The sequence below is a fragment of the Beta vulgaris genome, chromosome 7 (genome assembly GCF_026745355.1).
Source record: "Beta vulgaris subsp. vulgaris cultivar EL10 chromosome 7, EL10.2, whole genome shotgun sequence".
NCBI lineage: Eukaryota > Viridiplantae > Streptophyta > Magnoliopsida > Caryophyllales > Amaranthaceae > Beta > Beta vulgaris.
The window spans coordinates 5,315,723-5,339,427 of NC_079208.1; the positions used below are offsets into that span (position 1 = coordinate 5,315,723).

General features: G+C 36.8%; 1 protein-coding gene across 2 annotated transcripts in view; it reads left to right on the forward strand.

Moving 5' to 3' along the window:
- Nucleotides 1–261: 261 nt before the first annotated feature.
- The window catches only part of LOC104898464 (1,4-alpha-glucan-branching enzyme 2-2, chloroplastic/amyloplastic), a 29,213-nt gene continuing 5,769 nt past the window's right edge, over nt 262–23,705 (forward strand). Inside the window, exons 1-16 of one of the 2 annotated variants that reach the window (XM_010685551.4) lie at nt 262–577; nt 3,231–3,380; nt 3,949–4,187; nt 5,132–5,230; nt 5,632–5,674; nt 7,316–7,375; nt 8,712–8,792; nt 9,969–10,085; nt 10,198–10,281; nt 12,874–12,995; nt 13,118–13,237; nt 13,656–13,785; nt 13,870–13,980; nt 19,231–19,359; nt 20,209–20,312; nt 22,544–22,688. In XM_010685551.4, coding sequence (XP_010683853.2) covers nt 509–577; nt 3,231–3,380; nt 3,949–4,187; nt 5,132–5,230; nt 5,632–5,674; nt 7,316–7,375; nt 8,712–8,792; nt 9,969–10,085; nt 10,198–10,281; nt 12,874–12,995; nt 13,118–13,237; nt 13,656–13,785; nt 13,870–13,980; nt 19,231–19,359; nt 20,209–20,312; nt 22,544–22,688 — 1,803 coding nt within the window. In that variant the 5' untranslated portion in view covers nt 262–508. Of the gene's footprint in view, nt 578–3,225; nt 3,381–3,948; nt 4,188–5,131; nt 5,231–5,631; nt 5,675–7,315; nt 7,376–8,711; nt 8,793–9,968; nt 10,086–10,197; nt 10,282–12,873; nt 12,996–13,117; nt 13,238–13,655; nt 13,786–13,869; nt 13,981–19,230; nt 19,360–20,208; nt 20,313–22,543; nt 22,689–23,705 lie in introns of both variants that reach the window. The other variant, XM_010685550.4, reaches the window with a different exon arrangement.

Below are 23,705 nucleotides of genomic sequence, written 5' to 3' on the forward strand. Positions count from 1 at the left end.
ATATCTTGAGTTACATATATGAAAAAATTATATATTTGAAAAATATAAATCGGGAAAAATAAAACAAGATCCAACATGACTATGTTTTTTAATATATATGGAGTAAAAGATAGTCAAAGTTATAACGTAAATAGTGCCTACGATCAAAATATTAGGACGGAGGACTCAGATGGAGTAGTATTTAAGTACTATCTCCTAGAAATAATAAATAAATAAATAAATAGTATACCTTCCTCATTCATTCATTATTTTTGTGATTTTTCCCTCCCTTCTTTGGCAGTTATCGATTCTCTCTCCTCTAATCAGTCATCACTCCCAAGTCCCAACCGAGCTTCTCTGCTCTCTCTTTTTCTCTCTCCTCGAGATTTTCTGTGAAACCCTAAAAAAAGAAACAGCAAAGGTGGAAGAAGAAGGAAGAAGAACAAGGAAGAAGGAGAACAAACAATGGCGTTTTCAATCTCTGGTATACGACTACCTTGTGTTCCTTCCATTTATAAGTCCAGCTTTCATGGTGAAAATCGACGGACCCCTCCTTTCTCTCTCCTCCTTAACAACAACTCCTCCACCTCACTTTCTCGTACTTCTCTCTCTTTACTTAACTATCTATATTTTAATTTGCTTTGTAATTTGCTGTTTGATTTATTGATTGAATTTTGAGAGTGTTTTTTTATTGTTGAAATTTGATCTTATGCATTGATTTGTTACTTGTAAGGTGCAATTTTTGTGACAATGTATATTATATCCTTTGTAATTTGTGAATGATGAGTTGTTGCGTGATTTGATGAAATTGAATGTCAGTGATTTCGTTATTCCATTGTCATACTTGCATTGTGATGAAATTCAATAATGCGTTGATGTTCTGGAAGTTTGGGATATCATTGAATGATGTTTGATGTTGGCGAATCGAGAAGCATTGTTTTGTTTTTGGTGTTTGGTTGGTTTATGATATGGAGAGGGAACACTTTTGGTGTGCAATACCAAATGTATATGGATAAATGATAATTACTTTCATCATTTGTATTTGTAACTCTATGAGGATTTTGGGATGAGTGTGAGTTTATTGGTGGAATTCATGAAGAAAAATTGGCTCACATGTTTGGAGGAAGTAATGTTTCTGACAGTGTACAATTAAGAGTTCTAGTCTAAACGAATGTACTAGAGTTTTTAGCGTCGTATGATAATCAACTGGAGATGATGAGAATGGTGGTTGGGGTAATTGGAAGCAGCTGTCCCTGTCCGTGTTTGATTGGCTGATGAAATGAGAAGCTAGGTTGTCTGATGCTGGCAGATTGGCTGCTTGATGCATCTGAGTTGCTTACTAGGTTGGGCATCATCATCAATGTCGCAATTTCCTTCACTAGTGCCAGTCTGAGTCCTGTGACCCGTTGTAGCAGATATATCTATTAGTCGAGACCTCAAAATATCTGGAGACATCAATGTAGATTCTGCGTGGATTTCGTCAAAATTGGCTTTATTATGATATCTGTATTCTGTGTTATCTGATGAACCTTTCTGTTAAATATCTGATCCTGTATGTTTGAGTCATTGGCTAGAGGTGCCTATTTGTAAAACAACGTTTGTGCAAAGGGTCATGGTCATCTTGAATTTGTCTATATCAGTTCTTCTTGTGGCTGTGCTGATGAAACATCAATTATTGGTTATATAGAAAATTTCTACAATCTTTTTTTATGTAATTACAAGAAACTTTATATCAGTAAATAGTTTTGTCGGTGGTTCGTGAATGCTGATAGTCTAAAATTTTATCATAGCTGGAATATCTGCCACAATTGAAAATTTGAATTTCTACAGTTCTACACGGTAAGAACATTCGTCGATCAGCAGTGTCTGCAGGCTACTTTTTTCTTTTTGGTGGACATATTGGAAACGATACATTATTTATTAGCTTTAGTAGGGAGGACCTAATATGTGTGCCCAAGTCTGCATATTGCGATCTCCATCCCCTCTTCTTGGTCCAGATTGGGGTTAGCTTGGGTAATGAAATATGTTTGTATTCTGCTGAAAAAGAGAGCTGTGTTCACAATCAAAGCCACAATTTAGCTAATACGTTTGACTGGTTTTACCATTTTAGTTTGCTGACCCTGTAGCCTTTTCTCTTATCCTGTAATACAAAGTCTAGATAGGTTTGCCTCATACACAATACAGCTATCGTGGTTTCTCTTTTCTTTCTTGCTATTTGGGGGTGAGAGGGGTGGAGAGTTATTGTGGTAATTCTTTTCTTCCTTGCTATTTGGGGGTGAGAGGGGAGGAGAGTGAAGGAGGTTGAGGCTGGACACCGCATTACTATCTTTCTGTTTTATGACGGTGATGTCATCTAAATAAGTGGCTTTCTTTTTTGGAAAAGTTCTAGGTTTGTGAATTTCGTTCTGGTATTAGTGAAGCTCAAACCTCAGTTATTTTTGTTTATATTATAAGTGTTCTAATAAAATGAAGAAACATGTTTGATACCATAGGAGGAAGAACCATGTAAAGAAAGTCAATGGACGCCTGCTTTACATCATTGAGAAGCACTCAAGCATCTGCTGAAAGTTTCCCATATAGTAGCACCAAATGGATTCATGCCAAAAGAATTCTCTCAGTTTCTCCTGCCAAAATATCAAAGAAGAGGGAACAATCTATTCTTCATCAAAGTGTCCTCTTATTCCTCTTAAATCTCACATAGAAAACATTTAAATTTGCTAAGATGGAAGCCAGCATACGCACTGTATCTATAGTTTCTAACAATCTGTTCCACAGAGATGCAACCGTCTCTGGCAAGAATGAATCAGTCCTCAAGAAGGATCAGTCCCCGTCTCACTAGTAACTACTCCGCATTAGACATACACATCAAGGGAAATATACTTATGAGTTTTCGGAGACTGCAGAAGTGCATCAATAGGATTCTTTTGTGGGCACTATTTGTATTTTACCAAGTATATTTAAGGTGCAGTCTTTAGCTTAAGTGAGTAAATTGTGCAACCATCATTTGTTTTGACAGGGGAATCAGAGACATAGGCTAAGTTTATAAGATTTGGTTACGTTCCTAATAGGCACAATGAATTGGTTTTTAATTTTAATCATGTTGGTTTATTTACCGTCAATATCATGCTTACATTGTCTTTTTTTTTTGGGGACAGGGGCTTAGTTGTTTTGGTGCCATCATTTTCGATGTAATCCTTCTATCTTATCGACTGGTTCTTAATTTCTGATCTTTGGCCTTTTTTCTAGGGAAGATTTTTGCTCAAAAGTCCTCTTACGATTCTGATTCTCCATCAGCAACATTGACAGAATCTCAAAAAGTACTTGTTCCTGGTTGTGAGGCTGAAGGGTCTTCATCTGATGAAGGCTTGAATTCTGATGATGCAAATCTAAATGATCCTGAGGTGTGGACTTGATTTCATTGTCTTATATTGTGTTCTCCATGTAGTGTCTAGCTGGTAGTATGATAAGGTTTTGCTTCTTAATATTTACTTGGGTGGTTGGAATATGATGATAAGAATCATCCGCAGTAGTGAGTATAGTTGATAATTAGATGATATTGAGAACGCACTTGTGATTTTAATTTAATCAGGGTAAACCAGAACCATTTGTCATCCTTACTGTAACTCTGTACGGAACCTACAAAACTATACCCGAATGTGAATCAATATAAGCAACAACTTGATGTGTTTGAAGCTTTTCTATCTATATTTGGTTGCTATCTGCCTATCTATATAGCTGTTATGGCGTATGTTATCCCCAACTATATGAAGCTGCCTTAAAGCCTGTTGACTGCCGAGCATTCCAATGTAGTTGCTCTCAAGCACCTTTGGTTAATTTGTATGCAATCTTTTCTGCTCTAGTAGATGCTGAATAGGCGTTATAATGGTTCAAACCACTGTGTCATATCTATTTCAGTTACCTAAGCACTCTTAATTCTATTTACTATGCGTCTGTTTGATCCTTCTACAGGGTGTACATGATTTAGATGTACAATCCATGAAAGGAAGCAAAGAGGTCGAGGGTGAAGAAAAAATTATACAATCTAGAGTTGCCATTGACGACAAGCAAGACTCTGTGGCGGCAACTCATATTCATGAAGATAAAGAAATGCAAACCACTGGAAAATCAGTTCCTCCACCTGGTGATGGGCAGAGAATATATGAGATAGATCCACTTCTGAGAAATCACCAAGAACATCTTGATTATCGGTGAGATCTTTTTCTGTCAGCTCTACTCATCGCGTAGAAAGTGTCACTTGAGAGAAGAGTGGCAGTATGGTTGACATATGATCCATTTGAGAGTGATAGAGAGATAGAGAGAAAAAGAAGAGGGGCAATTGGCGAATGGTGAATGGTTTCGGAAGTTCTCCCCTCTCCCCCTTTTTTGAATCTCATTACTCACTTTCTGGAGCCATATGTATACAAAGAAACTGTTGGTGGGATTACTAAATTTTTCATAAACATGGTACATCCAACTAATTTTAGCTGTTTATATAATCAAATATGAAATCATTATTTGTTAATTTAGTTCTACTTCGATTTCGGTATCTAAGATCATTTATATACGGAATTTACTCAGTTTCACTTTTATTTAGCTCATAAAGTCATAATACATATCCCGTTTGCCTTTTAATTTCTAATTTATAAAAGTCTGCTGGATTGAAGTGGACATATATTATGGCATCAGAAACCCAAAAAGAAGACAACTGTCTTGCCATGGAGAGTGTTTTCCGCTGGAATCATATCAGCTTTAGTGTTTTGTTTAGAATTACGCAATTTTCTTTTCCATAATTTGTCATGATTATTTAGAGGACGCCGAGATGATTTATAGGATTAATTAGGCTTTGGCCAACAGCCAACTGGATGCCTCTTTTTCTGTCATGTAAACATATTGGACTTATTCATCTGCACTTTTTTATTGGGGGGATGGACTTTTTAGGGGCACTTCAATTGAAGTATTGTGTTTGTCTTACTACTTGCATGGCAAATTTACTATTTTTTTCCTCTGATTCCACATCTGTCCCTTGTGCCTGATGATGTCTGAAAGGAAAATAAATTGTCTTTATCAGGTTTTCCTTTCGGCTTTGTTTTTCTTTTGCACATTGAAATAAAATTTAAAGTTTACATGTTCATCACTACACTTTATGTTGCAGTTATGGACAGTACAAGAGATTGCGACAAGCTATTGACAAATATGAAGGTGGCTTGGAGCAATTTTCTCGTGGATATGAAAAGATGGGTTTCACCCGCAGGTAAGGATAGTCATGGATCACCTTGATAAAATTTAATAGGCATTAAATAACGTTGATCAATGTGCTTTTAAGACCTGTTAACTGGACCTAGTTATCTAGTGAAATTATACTCATTGATCAGTGCTCTGTGAAGTATAGCTTAATGGCCTTCCCTTTTGATATAATGTTTAATCAGGTCTTGTTCAATTTAAAATAACGTTGCTGCTTTGACATCTGTTCTGGAATAGTGACAGGTTGTTTTGCTGCCAAATTCATCACATTTACACCGTTAAAGTTGATTACTATTTATTCATGAACCGGCAAACCATCTTGTTTAGCAAATGTTCCTGTGAAGTTATCATTTGCAGTAGTGTGCTTGCTTTTGGTTGTATCTTCTAACTTTCATGTCAATAACTGTGCAGTACTGCTGGGATAACATACAGAGAATGGGCACCCGGTGCAAAGGTTTGTTCAAGCCTTGATTCTGTATGCTGCATCGTATCGGCTGTTGCTTAACAGTTATAAAAAATGCGATGTGCATAATTTGTTAGTATTTTAAGCTGATAACTTGTCCGTAAAGATTTCTGCCCAGTTGTGTTAAACTGCAGTGTGCATAATTGGGCTTGTGGCAAGCAACTTCTTTTTTATTTCTAATAATCCCACATTAGTAATTGTGGTAATGTGAATAATATTAGCTCAGTATGCAAACAAAGAGAGAAGTAGGTTTCTTGTTGGCATCTTTGAGAAAGCTTGTGTTGTAGAAATTGCTTTTTTTTGGAAGCTACAGGTTGAGATTTTTTTTTTTTGTGACAATCTCCAAACAGTAATTTATGTTTCTTTGCTGTCGCATGTTGTCCTCAGGAAAAGGAGTTAGGAGAATTTTTTTCAGTGACAAAGTAGTAATTGGCTATCAGCTGCAATAGGAATATTAGCTGGGGTTAGGAAACATTTATATTGAAAAATGCCTACTAACTATTAGTCACAGACATTGGAAGGATTGGGTTTCCTGTGCTGAACTTTTAATGCTTCAGTACTCACTAGAGGGAATGGAGATAACTTATGTTTGGTTAATTTTAATTATACTTATTTCAGAAAAAACGATTCAGAGAAATTTAGATGAGTTTAGGTCAGAAAAGTTAGATTTATAGTAATCTTCAAAGTTTAGAAATAATTGAAATCCGAGTAGACCAGATCTAATCAGGTCAGATCAGAGAAGTTCTGGTAAACCAAACAGAGTGTTAACACCTGTTACTTAATGGTATGCCACCAAGCCATAGGCTACGAATGACATTTCATGATTAACAGCAAGGTACTGTTATCTATTTATCCTACCTAGAAACTCCTACGAAGTCCTATGAGGTGTTAGAATATGTTTAAAACTTCATAGTCTATGTTATACACAAAGTGTTATCATATCAACAATGTTTAGACTTTGGAGCCTTTCACTTCTCACATCTGGTATACATCGGCACTCTGCCTGCCATTTGATGACGGCTTTGGTAACAACATTGTATTTGACCATTGGAGAATTATTATAATTCACAAGCAATAAGTTCCACTCTTGGACCTGGACTTGTGCACTCTTCCATGTTTTTCTCACAATTGCTTTCTTAGTCATTATCATGCTTGCAAGTTGCAACCATAAATTATATACGTCAGCAGTTTGCTTACCATTTGGTGACTGCTTTGGTGACGACATTCTATTTGATCTATCTGTACTGTGTTTATCCTCTCTTTTCTGCTTTCTCTTTTCCTGTTTTACTTTTTGGCAAGTACGAGAATTGTTTTGAAGAAACAATGGTGAAAATTGTCCTTTTTATTGGTTCTTGTTGTTACTTACTCCCTGCATCAAAATATATTTGCCATATTTTGCATTAGTTTTCAGGAAGTGCAAAAGAAGAGAAAAAGAAGTGGGTTGGTATATGTGAGGCCCAACTATAGAGTAAAAAATTACCAGAAAGGGTTTGTTGGCACATTAATTGGGACGATTCAAAAGAAATCTGTGGCAATTAAATTGAGACGGAGGGAGTGATTGGCATAACGAAATTTGTGTTACTTTGATATCTTTTCGTAATTAATAAATATTATTCGACTGTTTGTTGTCAGGGGGCATCATTGGTTGGAGACTTCAACAATTGGAATCCGAGTGCTGACATCATGACTCGGGTATGCTATTCTGTTGTAACTGAATTTCTGGACAGATTAATTTAAAGAAGAAGATGATATTCATTAATAAAGCCGAAATTAAAATAAAAGATAATTTGCCTAGTTTTCGAGTGACTTGACACACTCCCAAAGCTAACACTAAGTAACTCTCCAGATACTTTCTTTTTACCTCTTTCTCTCACTAATTTCTTCTATTTATAGAGCCAACTTACATGCTTTCTCTCTGAGCTTACCTAATTACTCTGTCCGTTTATTTTATATCTACACACTTTTCTTTTTGGTCTGTTTCTTTTTAAACTACACACCGTTGCTTTTTCTATTCTTGGTAATATGTCCTATCTAGTTTCTCCTCTTTTTTCACCCATGTCATCCACTTTCTAATATTTTGACTCAGTAGTTTCTCTCTCCACTGTTTCTCACTCATACTTTTGTACTTCCTCCTTGGTTCTCCCTCAAAGTGAAGTGAGTAAACTAAAAGAAACGAAGGGAGTATATTGTACTCCCATATTACACCTAAACCCAATGCAGAACATATTACTATTCACCTTTCTGCATATGTATGCTGCAATTAGTCCTAATTCCATTTGTGAATTTGAAATTTTGGGTTTGGTGAATTTGCTTTTATGGTATGGATTTCTGTGTTATGGTTCAATATATGCTCTTCGTTTCCAGAAAAAAGTAGGAATCGTGATGGATTATTCACCTGTCTGATGAACCACAGATGACGCATATAATGCAAAGTTGCCTCTCTATATTGACTTCTATGCTGTTATAGTTGCTTTATTTACAGTGGCGACGTCGGTATTTGATGCCAATTGCCTATATGGATTCCAGTGAGGAACAGCATAAGATTAGATCACTGAATCATCAACTTCCTTACTAGTCGCCTCCCCCTTTCCCCTCCAAATAAAATAATAAGGAAAAGGAAAATTATTAATTGTATGAAGATTATGATCGAGGAGCTTCTTGCTTAGATCATAGCGAATCCTAGTTTTTAATCATGGTGAGTGGGCTGTATGATTAGCTGCTGCCTATTCTAGTTATCTATTGTTTTTTATATTAACCTTCCGACTTTTGTCCTGCTATGGATTGAGATAGTTTTAGTTTGAAGATATGTTAGGTACTCTGATATGAGATCGACTGTTCCTTTGGAAGGTGAATAGTTCTTGTGCTTTGCATGACAAGGCGTTATAAATGTGGTCTTTTGGCATTTGATGCTAATGTGTGATCTTGGCTAGTACCTGTGACTGAGTTTGATGCTTTTCTTTTTCATTGTTTGGGATTGTTTATTCAACTTTTTTACGTTTAACATACGCAATTTCTTATGCGAATGCAGAATGAATTTGGTGTTTGGGAGATTTTTTTGCCTAATAATGCAGATGGTTCACCAGCTATCCCTCATGGCTCTCGGGTGAAGGTAAACTTCTTGCAGAAAATTTATATGATCCTATCTTGAATGTCCATTACATACCTGAATTGGAGAGAGGGAGAAACACAACTCATATGAGACGGGGCCATTTGGCGTTAGTCTCTGGATCATAGTAATAGAACTTGAAGTATCCAGAAAATTCACGACTGGAATTTTTTTCTCTAGTTTTACTCCTGTCTTACAGTTCAGACAATAATGTCTTTTTTTTTGTAAATTAGTCTTTCGTCTCTTGTCCTGCCAGCATCTTCTTTGTCCCTTCAAGACTCTAAGATGGGCAAGATACTAACGCAAGCTTCATTAAAGTAGCTAACGGGAAACCATAAAAGTGTAGTGGATTTTGTCCTCTAAGTGTTTATCATTGGGATAATATCAGTTTTTATTCTCATTGGAAAGTCATTTCCAGGAAAAGATACCTTAATGGGGAAGGGAGAAAATGGATGGCAGTTGCTGGTAAAATTGATTCCCTTTTGTCTGTGAAGGTTTCATCATGTATATTGTCCTTCAAAATTAATTCTTTGAAATCTTGTTCCGCAAGGAAGTAAAGCTCACCACACCACTAGGGACCTCTGTTTAGTAAACCTCCACACAGTTTAGAGCTTTTCAGCTATTCAAATATGGGCTCTATCATATAAACTATTAATTTATAATACTTGGGAAATGAGGTAGGAATTATATGTTGATGCACTGAAGAGGAGTAGAATAATAACAGCTAATTAACAAAGTTCTATCTGGAAGGCAGCGTGTCTCGGGAAGTGTGGCTTCATAATGGATAGTTACTCTGGGGAAGGTCCTCGTGGAAAACTGGAAATGGTGACATCTCATGGTGTCTTCATTAGTGTTATAACTCTCTACTTGTCCCTCAAAATTTATTACATGGTCAGTAACCTTTGACAGACTAACACACACAGTCAGAAGTGTTTCTAGAAAGGTCAAAAAGTATGCAGTTTCATCCCTGTCGTTGCTGAGTTTTAATGTAACTCTTTCTAGAAGCTCCTTGCTTGTGTGCTATATCGTGTGTTCCCAATGGGGGTGGGGGCAGGGGTTTGGGGGGGGGGGGGATTATGTTCAATCCCTGGTCTGGTGGGTGCGGAGCATGTACTTCTGATTTTTATTAAATTTGCAATTTTGCATGACCGTTTCTCAGTATTTGATTTCCTTTTATAGATTCACATGGATACTCCTTCTGGAATGAAAGATTCTATCCCCGCTTGGATTAAATTTTCTGTACAGGCACCTGGTGAAATCCCGTACAATGGGATTTATTATGACCCACCAGAGGAGGTAAGAGATACTGTCTGATGTTATATTTGGTAAAGTGTTACTGCTTATTTATAACATCTCTATTTTGCTGTTTTCATATGCTAAGTCTTCATTCCGTGTGGGTTTTTGACAGGAAAAGTATGTTTTTAAGCACCCTAAACCAAAGAGACCAAAATCACTAAGGATTTATGAGTCACATGTTGGCATGAGTAGCACGGTGCGCATTTCTCCTCTCTGCAGAATCACTTAGTTACACCTTGATATAGTTTTGGTTTAATTTGGAACTTAATTTGTATTCACTGGTGTGCTGTATTTTAGCTGTCTTCGTGATGACTTACTAGATGTTCTCTGTGCTTTGAAGTGTTTTTTGATCTGGATATAATTGTGTCTTTCACGTGGGTTGCAGAATGTTTTTTCCATAAATGTAGAGAAGGTTTAGTTTTATTTGACATGTATATACCTAAATGATTTGTACTTTATGATATTGTGAGACAGACTAATGTCATGTATGAGTATGCTTTTTCATCTGTCAGATGTCTTGTAGTTTGAAAACTTGAAATAGAGTCAATCCATGTGTAGGAAGGTCTGCCATGAAGCAGTGCACCATGCCTCTATGAAGGAGCATATTTTTGGAGCAATCGAATATTGATGCTTTTATCAGGGTTCTATCTTTCTGTTGCTCAAATATATATGAAAACTGTATATGCGTCAACTAGTTCTTGGCTGACTGTTGCTCCTCTTTTGTTATATTAGTATTATGATTTCTTACAAAAGAATGCGTTTCTGTGTGGATGCTTTGACTATTATGTAGTTGATGTACAACGTAGGAAGTCTAGGAAATTCAAAAGAGATGGTCCTTCCACCCTTTAGTATGTGTCAAAAATCGAAGGCTAAGAGGAGGGAAATATCTCTATAATGTTTGGCTTTATTTATCTTATGATCTTTTTTGTTTGATCATTATATAAGATTTGTTGATGAGATCTTCTTTTCTCAGGCGACGCATGATATCCTCAGTCCGCTATGATTGTCGTAGTTGAAAAAACCAGTGTTATTTGTTATGAATCCAACTTATATAAAAAGAGATCTTATCCCCGATTCATGGTTTATATCAATTGCTGCTCACCACACTTAAATATTAAAGCAAGGATCTAGATGTCAAAATGGTCCTCATAAGGCACAACAGAACCCTAAAGAAGAACATAAATCTAATATGATGGGAGTCATCCTTCTTAAGACCACTATTGTGTAAGTTGGAACTATTGGAACAGATTCTAAGAAAGAAAATTATGAATTTTGGGATATTTTTTCTATCAATTTGGTAGTTTTAAAATATTTGTGCATCATTGAGAATGCTTTGTAGGTATTTATGGGGGTAGTTCATTAGGTATTTAGATCTTAATAGTAGTTTATTTGAAGGGAAAAAACATCGGGAATACTTCATAGAAAGTTCCATAAACATCCATCTTGGACGAAGTTACGTATTTGTACCTTGTTAAGTTAGATGGGACTTCTTGCACGAAGTATTTTTACCTTATGGAAACTGTGGTCAATAATACAATGTTTTGGGCTGTTGTTAGCAGTTGGCTTTTTTTTTGAGGATCTCAACTTACCTAATGAACTAAACAGCAATATAAGAACTAAAATTAATCTAAGGAAAATTTGTTAGAAACAACTTTTTGCGAGAAACAACATTTTAAAATTATGGCAAAATAAGACCTTAAAAAATAATTTTTTTTACGAGGAACAACCTTGACCCATTTTCTGGGCATTGAACAAGTATTTTGCAGCTTCGATTTCACTAAAACCAAACATGGCAAGACACGTAATCCACATTTCTTATGTTTCAAATCCATTTACCTTAATAAACTGATGAACTCAACACTGAAAAATATTTGGTCAATGTTGAAAAATGGAAAAAAACAGAGTTGGAACATAAGAGATGTAGTTCACGTGCCTTCCATGTGTTTGGTTTTAACGAGTCAACATTGAAAAGTGCTTGGTCAATGCCGGAAAATGGGTCGAGGTAATTTCTCGCAAAATATTTTATTCTTAAGGCCTTATTTTGCCAGATTTTTTTAAAAAGGTTGTTTCTCGCAAAATCTTGTATTTAAAAGGTTGTTTCTGACAAATTTTCCTTAATCTAATAATATATCTACTATTTTGAATTTCAATTGAACATTAAATTTATTTCTTATTCTTCAAAAACTCTTAGGCTATATATATCCTTACCTTTGGTTTTAGTTCAGTTCATCTTAGCATAGTCAACTAGCATAATCTAATTCAGTTGACCATTAGCAGTTTGAAAAGAACACACCCTTAAATCTTTCATCCTCTATTTCCAAACCTCAGCTCCATTTTTCAGAAGATTGCGAAGATAATCATCTGCCTTATAATGCTGAAGGTTGTGGAGCTTGCCATTGAGAAAGCTTATTAATAATTGAAGTTGGTGAAATTATTTTCCCCTTCACATCATCTGGAGGTTGCTCTCTACTCTCAGTACCATGGGTCTTTGTCTCTTTGATGATTCCTTGAGTCTGCTTGAGAGGGAACCTTGTCCGCTTCTTAGAGAATCTCATCATTACTGGTGGATGTTTTGCAAGCATGAACCTCCACTTACCATTGGTTTCCCTTATCCTTTTAAGTCGTCTGACAGAAGATCCCCATTTCCCACCAGAAATCACCATCCTCTAAATGGATCTTGATATATCATCTGAAATTTGTCCAAAATGAAGTTCTTTTCATGTTTTCTTTCATATTTCTTGATATTCTGAAAGTTGAATAAGTTTTGTATCCTCAATTCGACATGCAGGAACCTAAAATTAATACATATGCAAACTTCAGAGATGAAGTCCTTCCTCGAATTAAAAAACTTGGTTACAATGCGGTTCAGCTAATGGCCATTCAGGAACATTCATACTATGCCAGCTTTGGGTATATCTCATTCATCTATGGTGACTTTTTAATATTTTAATTATAATTTTGGTAACGTGATCATGTATACATCAATATCTGTCTCCACTTCTCAGCTGATATAACATATTTTGGTTCCATAGGTATCACGTAACGAATTTTTGTGCACCAAGCAGCCGTTTTGGTACTCCAGAAGATCTCAAGTCCTTGATAGATAGAGCTCATGAGCTTGGTTTGCTTGTCCTTATGGATCTTGTGCACAGGTAAAATTGTATAGTTTTAGGCGTTGTTAGGATGGAACTTGCGACCTCTTTTCTTTTCCTAGTTCTATTCGGAGTGTGTAAAGCTTTTTTTTTAAAAAAAAAATTCAGATCTATTTTTAGCATTGTAGTAATCAAGGAAGAAGGTAACTCCTATCTAAGAAGGAAGCAAATTTTTTCTATCTATCTAAAATATTAGTATAGATTATGTCACTGTTTTATTCTACCTAAAGATATCTGGTGATTATACTTGGTCTTGAACCTCTGAAGTGTGCTGTGACCATGTTCATTCATATGCTGGCATGTTCATTTATTTAATGCACTTCCATTGTGATACCTGATCTTTGTTTAGCATCTTTCTTTCACTTAATTTTATAATGGGATACCCCTATATGTCTTTCTAATGTATGGTGAAATACAGCCATGCATCCAATAACGTACTAGATGGTCTGAACATGTTCGACGGAACTGATAGCCACTACTTTCACTCTGGATCACGAGGTTATCATTGGATGTGGGATTCTCGCCTTTTCAATTATGGAAGTTGGGAAGTACGTATTTTTCTATATATAGCAAGTAACACACTTTGTTTTTTCACATATGTTCTATGTAAATTTATTTGTCATTGTCAATAGGTGCTCAGATATCTTCTTTCTAACGCAAGATGGTGGCTTGAAGAATATGAATTTGATGGCTTTAGATTTGATGGTGTAACCTCAATGATGTACACTCACCATGGACTGCAGGTAGTATTTGATCTTTCCTTTTAATACTCCAAATATTTTACGTTGCATATAATTGAGTTTGTTTTTGCTAATAGATGCTAAATTATCTCTAGAATGTTTTTCTTTTAATACAAATTCTTTCTTGAAGATAAAAGATTTAGTTCTCTGTATACTGTTTTTTTGCTCTAAAGAAGTCAAAGCTCATACGAAAAGATTGTGGATGCCTGCTGATTTTGTCGTCTCTAACCTGATATAAGTATACAAAAGCACCACATCTCATCCTTTACACCAAAATTTAACTTGAATAATCGACACAACTGAGCCCCCCCTCCTTGTCTCATCCCTTGGTTAGCTGTTTATGTAAGATAATTGAATCCCTTGATTATCTCATTAATATAGAATAGTATATTTACAAGCTAAATTTGCCTAATACAAAGATTGACTGAAATATTTACATCCCAAAATATGAATATTGACATATACAATAATATCTACATATACTCTAATATACCCCCGCAGTCGTAGCGAGAGGAAGACGGATGCTAAGACTGTCCCGAAAATCAGTGAAGAGTATGAGCGGAAGCACCTTGGTGAAAATATCAGTGATCTGATAACGGGATGGAGGCAAACTTCACCGCGTGCCACCTTTTCACGTACAAACAAAATATCCATTTCAATGTGCTTGGTGCATTGATGTTCGACAGGATTACCCTAGAGGTAAACAACACTAATATTGTCACAATACACCAATGTGGCCTTCTTAATGGGACAATGAAGTTCCAGAAGAAGGTTCCTAATCCAACAAGTTCAGCAACAACATTAGCCACACCGCGGTACTCAGATTCGGCACTAGAACAAGGTGGCTTGACGTTTGGAGGACCAAGATATCAAATTTTTACCCAAGTAGAGACATAGCCAGATGTTGAACGTCGGGTGTAGCCACCTTAATCTGCATCTCTATAAGAAACAAGACCAGTGATAAAGGAGGGATGCAAGTGTAACCCAAGATGAAGAGTGATAAAGGAGGGATGCAAGTGTAACCCAAGATGAAAAGTAAGTACCCTGAACATAACTCTCGAAAAATTAACTCAAAGGATCCAGATCTTTCATGGCAAACTCAGAGCTAGGATGAGTAATTGAGTGTATCTAAAGAGAGGCAGTGAAAATAATGTCATTGTAAGAATAGTGACTTGAATGGTGCCTTGAAGGTGTTTGGTAGAATGCGTGAAGAAGGAATGACATAAGGCTGACTTTGAATGGACATATCTCTCAATCTATAAATTATTTTGAGGTGATTCAAAGTGGAGGTGATAGCTTGTTCCGAGAGCTTTCCAACGATAGGTCATATGCCCAATTCCGATGAGAAACGAGAAAGTTATGCCAGTTTTACGAATAACTGACGAAACTGTTTTCGCCTCGCCCGGTCGGGCGCGCAAGCTGTTCTGGAAGAGCTGGGGACCGCCCGGTCGGGCGGATTTCGCCCGGGCGGGTCGGCGGATAACGCGGAAACGCGTTTTTGAGCGCTAAGTATAAATAGGTTATTTGTACCTAGGTTTTAAGCGCCGAATTAACCTATTTTCTCTCTGTAATCTGGTTTTCCTCACATAATAAAATATTCTCTCTCTCTCTGCCGTGGATGTAGCCAAATTGGTGAACCACGTAAATCTGTTGTCTATTTTTATTGTTTTTGCATTCATAATTTGTTTCTCTCTCACGTCCGTTATAACAGTCATCAACATAAAGAAGGAGATAGGTCATGTCCTTACCCTTGTGATATATGAATAAGGAATGATCAGATGTGCTATGGGAGAAACCCGTGGTGGCAACATCTGCAAAGTAAGTGATACCAAGCTCTAAGGCCATAAATAGACTTCTATGAGTAGAGTCCCGGAAACCAACAGGTTGATGCATGTACACAATTTCGGGGAGATGCCCATGTAAGAAGGCATTTTTTAACCTCCAATTGATGAATACCTCAAGATTTAGAAAGAGCTTAGTACAGCGAATCGAGGTCGACTTGACAACTGAAATAAACGTTTCAACGTGCTGAGACCTGTCATCACCAACAAAACGAGCTTTATGCCTCTGAAGGACACCATTAGAATCTTCTTTATGAGAGAAAATCCACATACACCGAATAATATTAACATTAGCAGGAAGGGGCACCAACTCCCACGTCTTATTTTTAATACGAGCATCACATTCATCTAGCATGGCTGTTTAGATCACAGAACACGGTGATGGGATTTTTAGGAAGAAGAGATTTTATGACACGCATGGAGATTAAAAACTGTTTCGGCTTAATGATATCATTTTGGAGCCTTGTAGTAATATGAGAGGAATAAGAAGGGGAGGGGAGGGTTGGTTAGGCCACTATGGAAATTAGGCCGAGAGGGGTAATGTGCGGAGAAGGTGTTGGTGACGAGGGGGTCTGCTTAGTGTGAGGAGAGGAGTGGGCCTGGGGTAGGAGTTTGAGTAAGAGGAGGGGGGATCGGACCAGGTGTGGGGGCTGGGCTAAGAGAGGGAAGGGCCCAAAACGGGAACGGCAACCGCAACGTGGGGAACAAATCTGAGGGAGCTGGTCGTGCTGCGAGGCGCACAATGCCTCCAAACTAGAGGCGGCAGGTGCTGGGCGAAATGGGCTGGGCGGGTGAAGAAGAATCAGGTGAAGGCAAAGAAGAGGAGGGAATAGTGCATGGACCAAAGAAATCATACATATGAGTATGGGGGGTATGGGTTTTGGCAAAAGGAAAACTAGACTCATCAAACAACACATGACGGGAGATGATGATCTTACGACTCGAGATATCATTGCATATAATAATTAGAATATCCCAAAAACACACAAGGAGTGGATCGAGCTTGATGTTTATAGATGGTAGTGGAAGGATATAAGGGGTAATACAAACAACCGAAAATTTTCAAATGTGAGTATATAGGATCCCGTTGATATAGAACTTGAGTGAGAGATTTATTCACAATAACCTTAGAAGGGAGGAGTTTCAGCAAATTAGTGGCCATTTGAAGAGCACGATGCCAAAAGGAGGGCATGGAGGCATGATGGAGCAAGGTATGCATAATGTTGTTAATAGTGCGGATTTTTCTCTCGGCTTTGCCATTTTGTGGTGTAGTATGAGGACAAGAAAAACAAAAAGTCATGCCATTTGCTTCGATAAAGAAATGAGATGGGCGATTGTCATATTCTTTACCATTATCACATTGAACACACTTAATGTCTCGTTCAAATTGAGTTTTGACAAAAGTATGAAAAGAAATGAATAAATCACCTACGTTTGATTTGTGAAAGATGGGAAATGTCCAAAGAAAGTTAATGTAATCATGAAGAAAGAACACATAGTAGTGGTGGCGCGAAGAGCTTAACACCGGAGATGTCCAGATATCACTGTGTATAAGATCAAATGGCAAAGAAGTAGAAGACAATGTCATAAAATGGCAATTTAATTTGCTTTGCCAAAGGACAAGAATGACAAAAGAAAGAATCCGGAATTTTATTACATTTGATGAAATTATCCTTGCTAAGAGAGCGTAAAACAAGAGATCCCGGATGACCTAATCTATCATGCCATAATAAGGAGATAAAGCCGCAAAAGTGGTGGCCGACGACGAAGGCCGAGCTGAAGGAGTGGTAGTGATAGGATAAAGATCACCCAAGCTATTACAGCTCATGAGAGCCATCCTCGTCCGAAAATCCTTCACAGAAAACCCAAAAAGATCAATTTCACACCCAATCATCATGATATCAGATCCGACAACCTCCACTCGGATACGGTGGCCTAAACCCTAGATACTCAAACCCTGGAGTTCGAACGTGAAAAGGAGAAGAGAAAAGGAGAAGAAGAGGAGAAGTGGATAACTCATCTGACTCCTCGACGGAGTATCGCCGTTAAGTTTCATGTTTCTTCTGTTCTCTTCCTTCTCTTCTTCTCTCTTCGATCTTCTATCTCTTCAGTTTTCATCTTCTCATCTTTTCTTTTTCTTTTTTGTTGTCCTTTATACAGTAGATGGGGAAGCACATAAGTCCACGTGACTTTGTTTCTATTTCTTTTCTTTCTTTCTTTCTTTTCCTTCTCATCCTTTGTTCACGTGACTTTGTTTCTCTTTCTTTTCTTTTTTCTTTTTTTCTTTTTCTTTTTCCTTCTCTTCTTCCCTTCTTCTGTTATGCTTTCCTTAATTTTTTATGACTATTAACAAATACCTTAATTTTATAAATATGCTATAAATAGACAATCATAAAATATGAATTAGCAGATTAATTATTAAATTTTATATTATAAAATATTAATTTCGCATACCGTATCTGTGTTCAAATATCAGACAGAGTCCCCGTGTCCTGATTTTTTGGAAGTGTCGTACCAGACACTCGGATCCGTACCAATATCCGACACTCCTAGCCAAGTCCAGGTAACATAGATCATGAATAAACAGGCGAACATAAATGAGGTTTTTGATAGGTTTACGAGCATGAAGGACATTCTTTTAAGGACAAGGGAGGATGGGGGAGACAAGGATGATTGACCATAACCTAAAATTGGAATATCATGACCATTACCAACAATAATATTACGTTTATTGCTCAAATTAAAATAGGACGTTACACCTTGATTCGCAGTCATATGAAAGGTGGCACCATTATTTATGTACCATTGTTCATCTGGCGGAGTAAGAATGAGAGTATGCATAGCCTGCTGAATATCAGTGGGTGCAAAAGAGGATGGAGTTGGAGTGCCCATAGGTTGTTGACCCAGTGTGACGGCATGGGCTTGAGGAGGACGCTGGCCCGAAATTCCACATACCTTGAGGAAACCCACGCCAGTTGGGTGTTGTAGGATAGGGGAATGGTGGGCTGGCCCTGCCAAGCCCAACCATACCACCCCCCTTGATTTTGTTGCTGCCACGAATTCAAGTGTTCTCTTCCTTATTTTAGTAAAATGCATCGAAGGTAGGGAGAGGATTAGTAAACTGTCAACAAATAAAGCATCATGTACTGAAATTATAGATAATCATTGTATATTTAACATTTTAACTGCCAAAAGTTCTGGCAAATGCAAATCTTCCTGAGAGAGCAGAAAATTTTATGTCACCTTTTTAGCAGCAAACTTATGATTCTTTCTGCCACTATGAAATGAAACAATGGTACATGAAAATTAGGAAATGTTCACTTGTTATGTCAATCTCATATCTTTTTTTCCCCTGCATTTCATGTCCTTTCCTTAAATCTTGAAACCATTTCTTTTTCTTTTCTGTGTACAGGTAGCATTTACTGGAAATTACAATGAGTATTTTGGTTTTGCAACTGATGTTGATGCTGTGATTTACCTGATGCTGGTGAATGACTTGATACACGGATTGTACCCTGAAGCTGTGACCATTGGTGAAGATGTATGCCACTCATCTTAGTTGAGATCTTTGCTTAGTATTTTTGTTAAGTTTCAACGTTTCTTGTGGGTGACTGAAAGTCTGAACTGTTGCTTATGATTCACCTCTTATAACCAACAAAAATTCTGATTTAGGACATTCATGCTCTTGTTCTGATTACTCTTTTAACTTGTAGAGATTATGGAGAGCTTGCACTTACATATCTGATATCACTCATTTTCTCACTGTTCAATGTTAGAGTGCTAATACTGCGTTTCATTAGTTTTAGATTGTTGAGTAGGCAATCTCTACAGTCAGCTAGAAACTGTATATGCTCAAATGTTAATACTTTTTTGTAGTTCAAATATATTATTATCCCCCCTTTTGTAGGAAATCAAAATTGTATCTTCCGTTTTAGTCTGTTCTGATGTTTGTAGTTGATGGCTATGTTTTTATGGTTCCTTGCACTTCTGAAACCAAAAACCTTTTTAATAATGCTTATCAGATTATCAGCACGTTTTTCTTGTCAAGTTATGTATGTTTGGAACTTGGAAGTGCCTGCCTTCAGCAGAAGAGAGGGGAAGGGTGAGGAGCTGCAATTTTGATTCTGCTCATCTTAGAAATTTTGATATTTTATTACGTTAACATATACTCTCTCTCTTTCTCTCCCGTAGAAGACTATACTTTAGCAATTTGCATGAGGATTTTGGAAAGAAAAAAGTGTGGTGAGTGTAGGCCTGTAGGACCAATTGAAGAAAGAAAGTAGAAACTAGCAATATAGTTTATTATGAGATATCCAAGGAACGTATATCTACTATTTTTCTGGCATGTGCATATTATATTTTGAAGATGTTTATTGTCTGTTGCTTACAGGTTAGTGGAATGCCAACATTCTGTCTCCCAACGCAAGATGGTGGTGTTGGTTTTGATTACCGTCTTCATATGGCCATTGCTGATAAGTGGATAGAGATTCTCAAGTATGTTCACCGTAATGACCTTGTATCCCTCATGTATTGTCAGTTGTTGGCAAGAAGCATACATCGTCATATTTTGACTAGTAACCTTGATCCCTGATTGAATTTACTAATTGCTTGAACTTTATTTATTTCTAGTAACCTAGGGGTGTTGACCTTTGATGCACGAATTCTCATGAAAGTGACGTTTTCCATTCCAGATCTTGAAAACCCTTGGGAAAACCTGATCTTTGAATGAGAAGCAAGTTATTGTTCAAGGGTTAAATTGAGTCAAAAAATGATCTTTTCTTTCGTATAATCTCATTCAATTAACCAAACTAACTTGAATACCCTCTTTACTCTACCGGCCCGTTTGGTAGTTGTTAATAAAATGCGGTAATGGGAATGAATTTTAAGTGTAATTTTATTTAGGAAGCACCCTTAAAATCTCTATGGGGAGGCATTTTTTCTCCATGGGCAAACAATATCACCCCTAAACTTATGTTTTTGTCTCCAAGGGGAAGCAATTTTCATTACCACTCATTACCACCTACAAGGTGGTATTGGATGGGAATGAAAATTCAAGAAGCAAAGTGGACATTTTAGAATAAATTAGCATTACCATGGGAATGGACAATGATATTTTTCACAAATTTACACACAAATTCATTCCTATTACCACCATTTATAACCAACTACCAAACGGGCCGTACATGTTTTTGTTAATGAGAAACAAAGCAATTTTAGATTTCTTAGCAAAATAATTAAATTACCGTTGTAATTATTTTTGCTTTTCCAGAAAAATGTATGATACATCTGAATTAGACTCAGTTTTGTTCCCTTTTCTGCCTTTTCGTTTCCATCCAATATACTCCCTCTGTCCCTAAATGGAGTTCCCATTTTTCCATTTTATGTCTGTACCAATAGATTTTCCATTTTCTTATTTGGTATGGGTCCACCAACTATAATATTATTTAGCTTTCATTTTTTATTATAGTACCCAATTCTCCATAAGCAGGAGTATGACTTTGTAAAGTGGATCACATTCTCTCTCCTCAATAAACAATTCATGAATAGTGTACCAACTTTAATTTTTAATTAGGTCTTACTTATGATTTCTCCTTAATACTTGTGCTCAAAAGAAATGGGAACTCTGTTTAGTGACGGAGGGAGTAGGTGTTAATGATAAACCTGCTTGTATTTTAATGTTTTAATGTTTGTTAACTGTAGTGTTGAAAATAAAATAATGAACATTACCATAACATCTACTGAAACAATGTTTCATCTGTTCGGTCTTCACTTGTTATCCTCGTCATGTACTCAGTATTTGATAAGACTTAGTTCTCAATTACGATAGTTCCGTTCTTGTAATTACAGGAACTTGATTTATTTGCTCTGTCTTGGCATGTAAAAAAAATCCTACTGCTTTCAGTATAAACATTTGTACTTCAGAGCCATGATGCTTTTTTCAATAACGGGGGTAATACATTTATTTCTTTCCAAGTGTGGCATACGTATAAACATTATCAGGCTGTCCAATTTGAGATGTTATGATTGGGAATTGATACATTACTCTTTCAGCTTGTGAGGACGAAAGTCATCCCATGTCCTCAATATGATTGATCTCAAAATGGAAAATGAAGAGAAACTCAAGAACTATGAAAGGAAATTCCAAATCTTGAAGTGATCAAAGTAAGCAAGGTGATTAGCAGTATATGTTGGCAATGAGAGTTGGCCACTGGTTCACGAGGAGAACTATCATTATGTTGAATTCCAACTGCACACAAATTGGAGAATGGAGTAAACTCATATAATCTAGAACCATAGCTAGGAAAAAGGTCATATTATGTTATAATTACAAACATCTTCAGGCTTCAGCACTGTGCAAGGAGTTCTGTCATACAATCTTGAGTGTCAGTCCAGAACAAAAAATACGTATTTGATCTTAGAATTATTCCTTCCAACCTACTCTATATCTTCTTGTAAACACAGAATCTCTTTGGACCTTGTTAGTCTCCCATCCCAGGGGTCTCTTTTGTATTTAGATAGTGCTTTCCTAGGAAAACTCAAGCAACCACATTCAGTTTAATTTCTGCTGAAATCTAAGCTTTTTTTATTACTAACAAATATTATTAGTTTATGCTAGAAGGCCTAGAAAGGTGCAAAGCTTCAGATGCGTCTCTTCACATTCCAATACATGAATTGAGAAATTAGATTGTCTTTTTGTGTATGATAACACTGTCTGCACTCTACAGATTAAGAGATGAAGATTGGAGAATGGGTGACATCATTCACACACTGACCAACCGAAGGTGGGCTGAGAAATGTGTAGCTTATGCTGAAAGTCATGACCAAGCTCTCGTCGGTGATAAAACAATTGCGTTTTGGTTGATGGACAAGGTTAGATGAGTTCGCTTTCAATTGTGTTTCAGTTTCATTATGATATCATGCAGATCCATCGTACGATATCGAACTTGCAGTTATGGAAGCTTGACCCTCAGTTATTGAGGGTCCATATGTAGTATGTGCCTATGTGAAACAAACTTTGTTGGTGTTTAACCTAGTGGTGATAAACACTAACATGACCCACCAACACGATCCTAATTCCTAAGCCGACACAGAATTAGCGGCTTGGGCCGTTTGGGTTAAGGTTTTCAACCCGTATAAGGGGGTTGACCTGCCATTGTCGAACTTTCAAATGCGAATCTGACACATTAACCTCTTTAATTGCAAGACTAGTATCAAAATTATTAGTGTTTGTAATGGTTTAAAGTTTTTTCTTTTCAGTTGAGAACTTGAGATCTGTTCTGTGTTTGTATTTTTTTGGTCACCGAGGCATGTTATTTATGTATAGATAGTGTCTTAAGAAGATTACCAGATTGATTAATTTGATTTATATGTATGTGCGTGCTTGATAAAGGGGTTATATATGGGTCATGTGACCTGTTTAATAGATTGGTCGGGGTAGGGTGGAAAGGATTGAGCCCAATTACTTGTGAACCTGACACATAACCAACCCGACTTGTTTACTAACTTTAACTATTTCGGCATCTTTGCTCTCATCTTCTTTTGGATGTGATCGCAAATCGACTAGGGTACAGAAAAATTGCTAAATTACTAACACAACTAATCAAACTCACTAGACAAACCAGTGAACAAAAATTCATGAATTTTGGAGTAGCTGCTGACTAAACTCCATTCTAATATTCTGACACAAAGGAGGAGGGGAGTTGTGTGGGTAGAAGGAATTGTAAAATAGTAGAAAAGAAAACCACTAACTCCACTAAAGCCAACTCAAGCTTGCCTATCCCTTTTCTTTATTTTTTATATCGTTGTGCTTTTTGTACTGCCAACGCAGTGGCATGATACATGCTGCTTGATATAATGTTCTATGATTCTGTTGACTTGCATCAATTT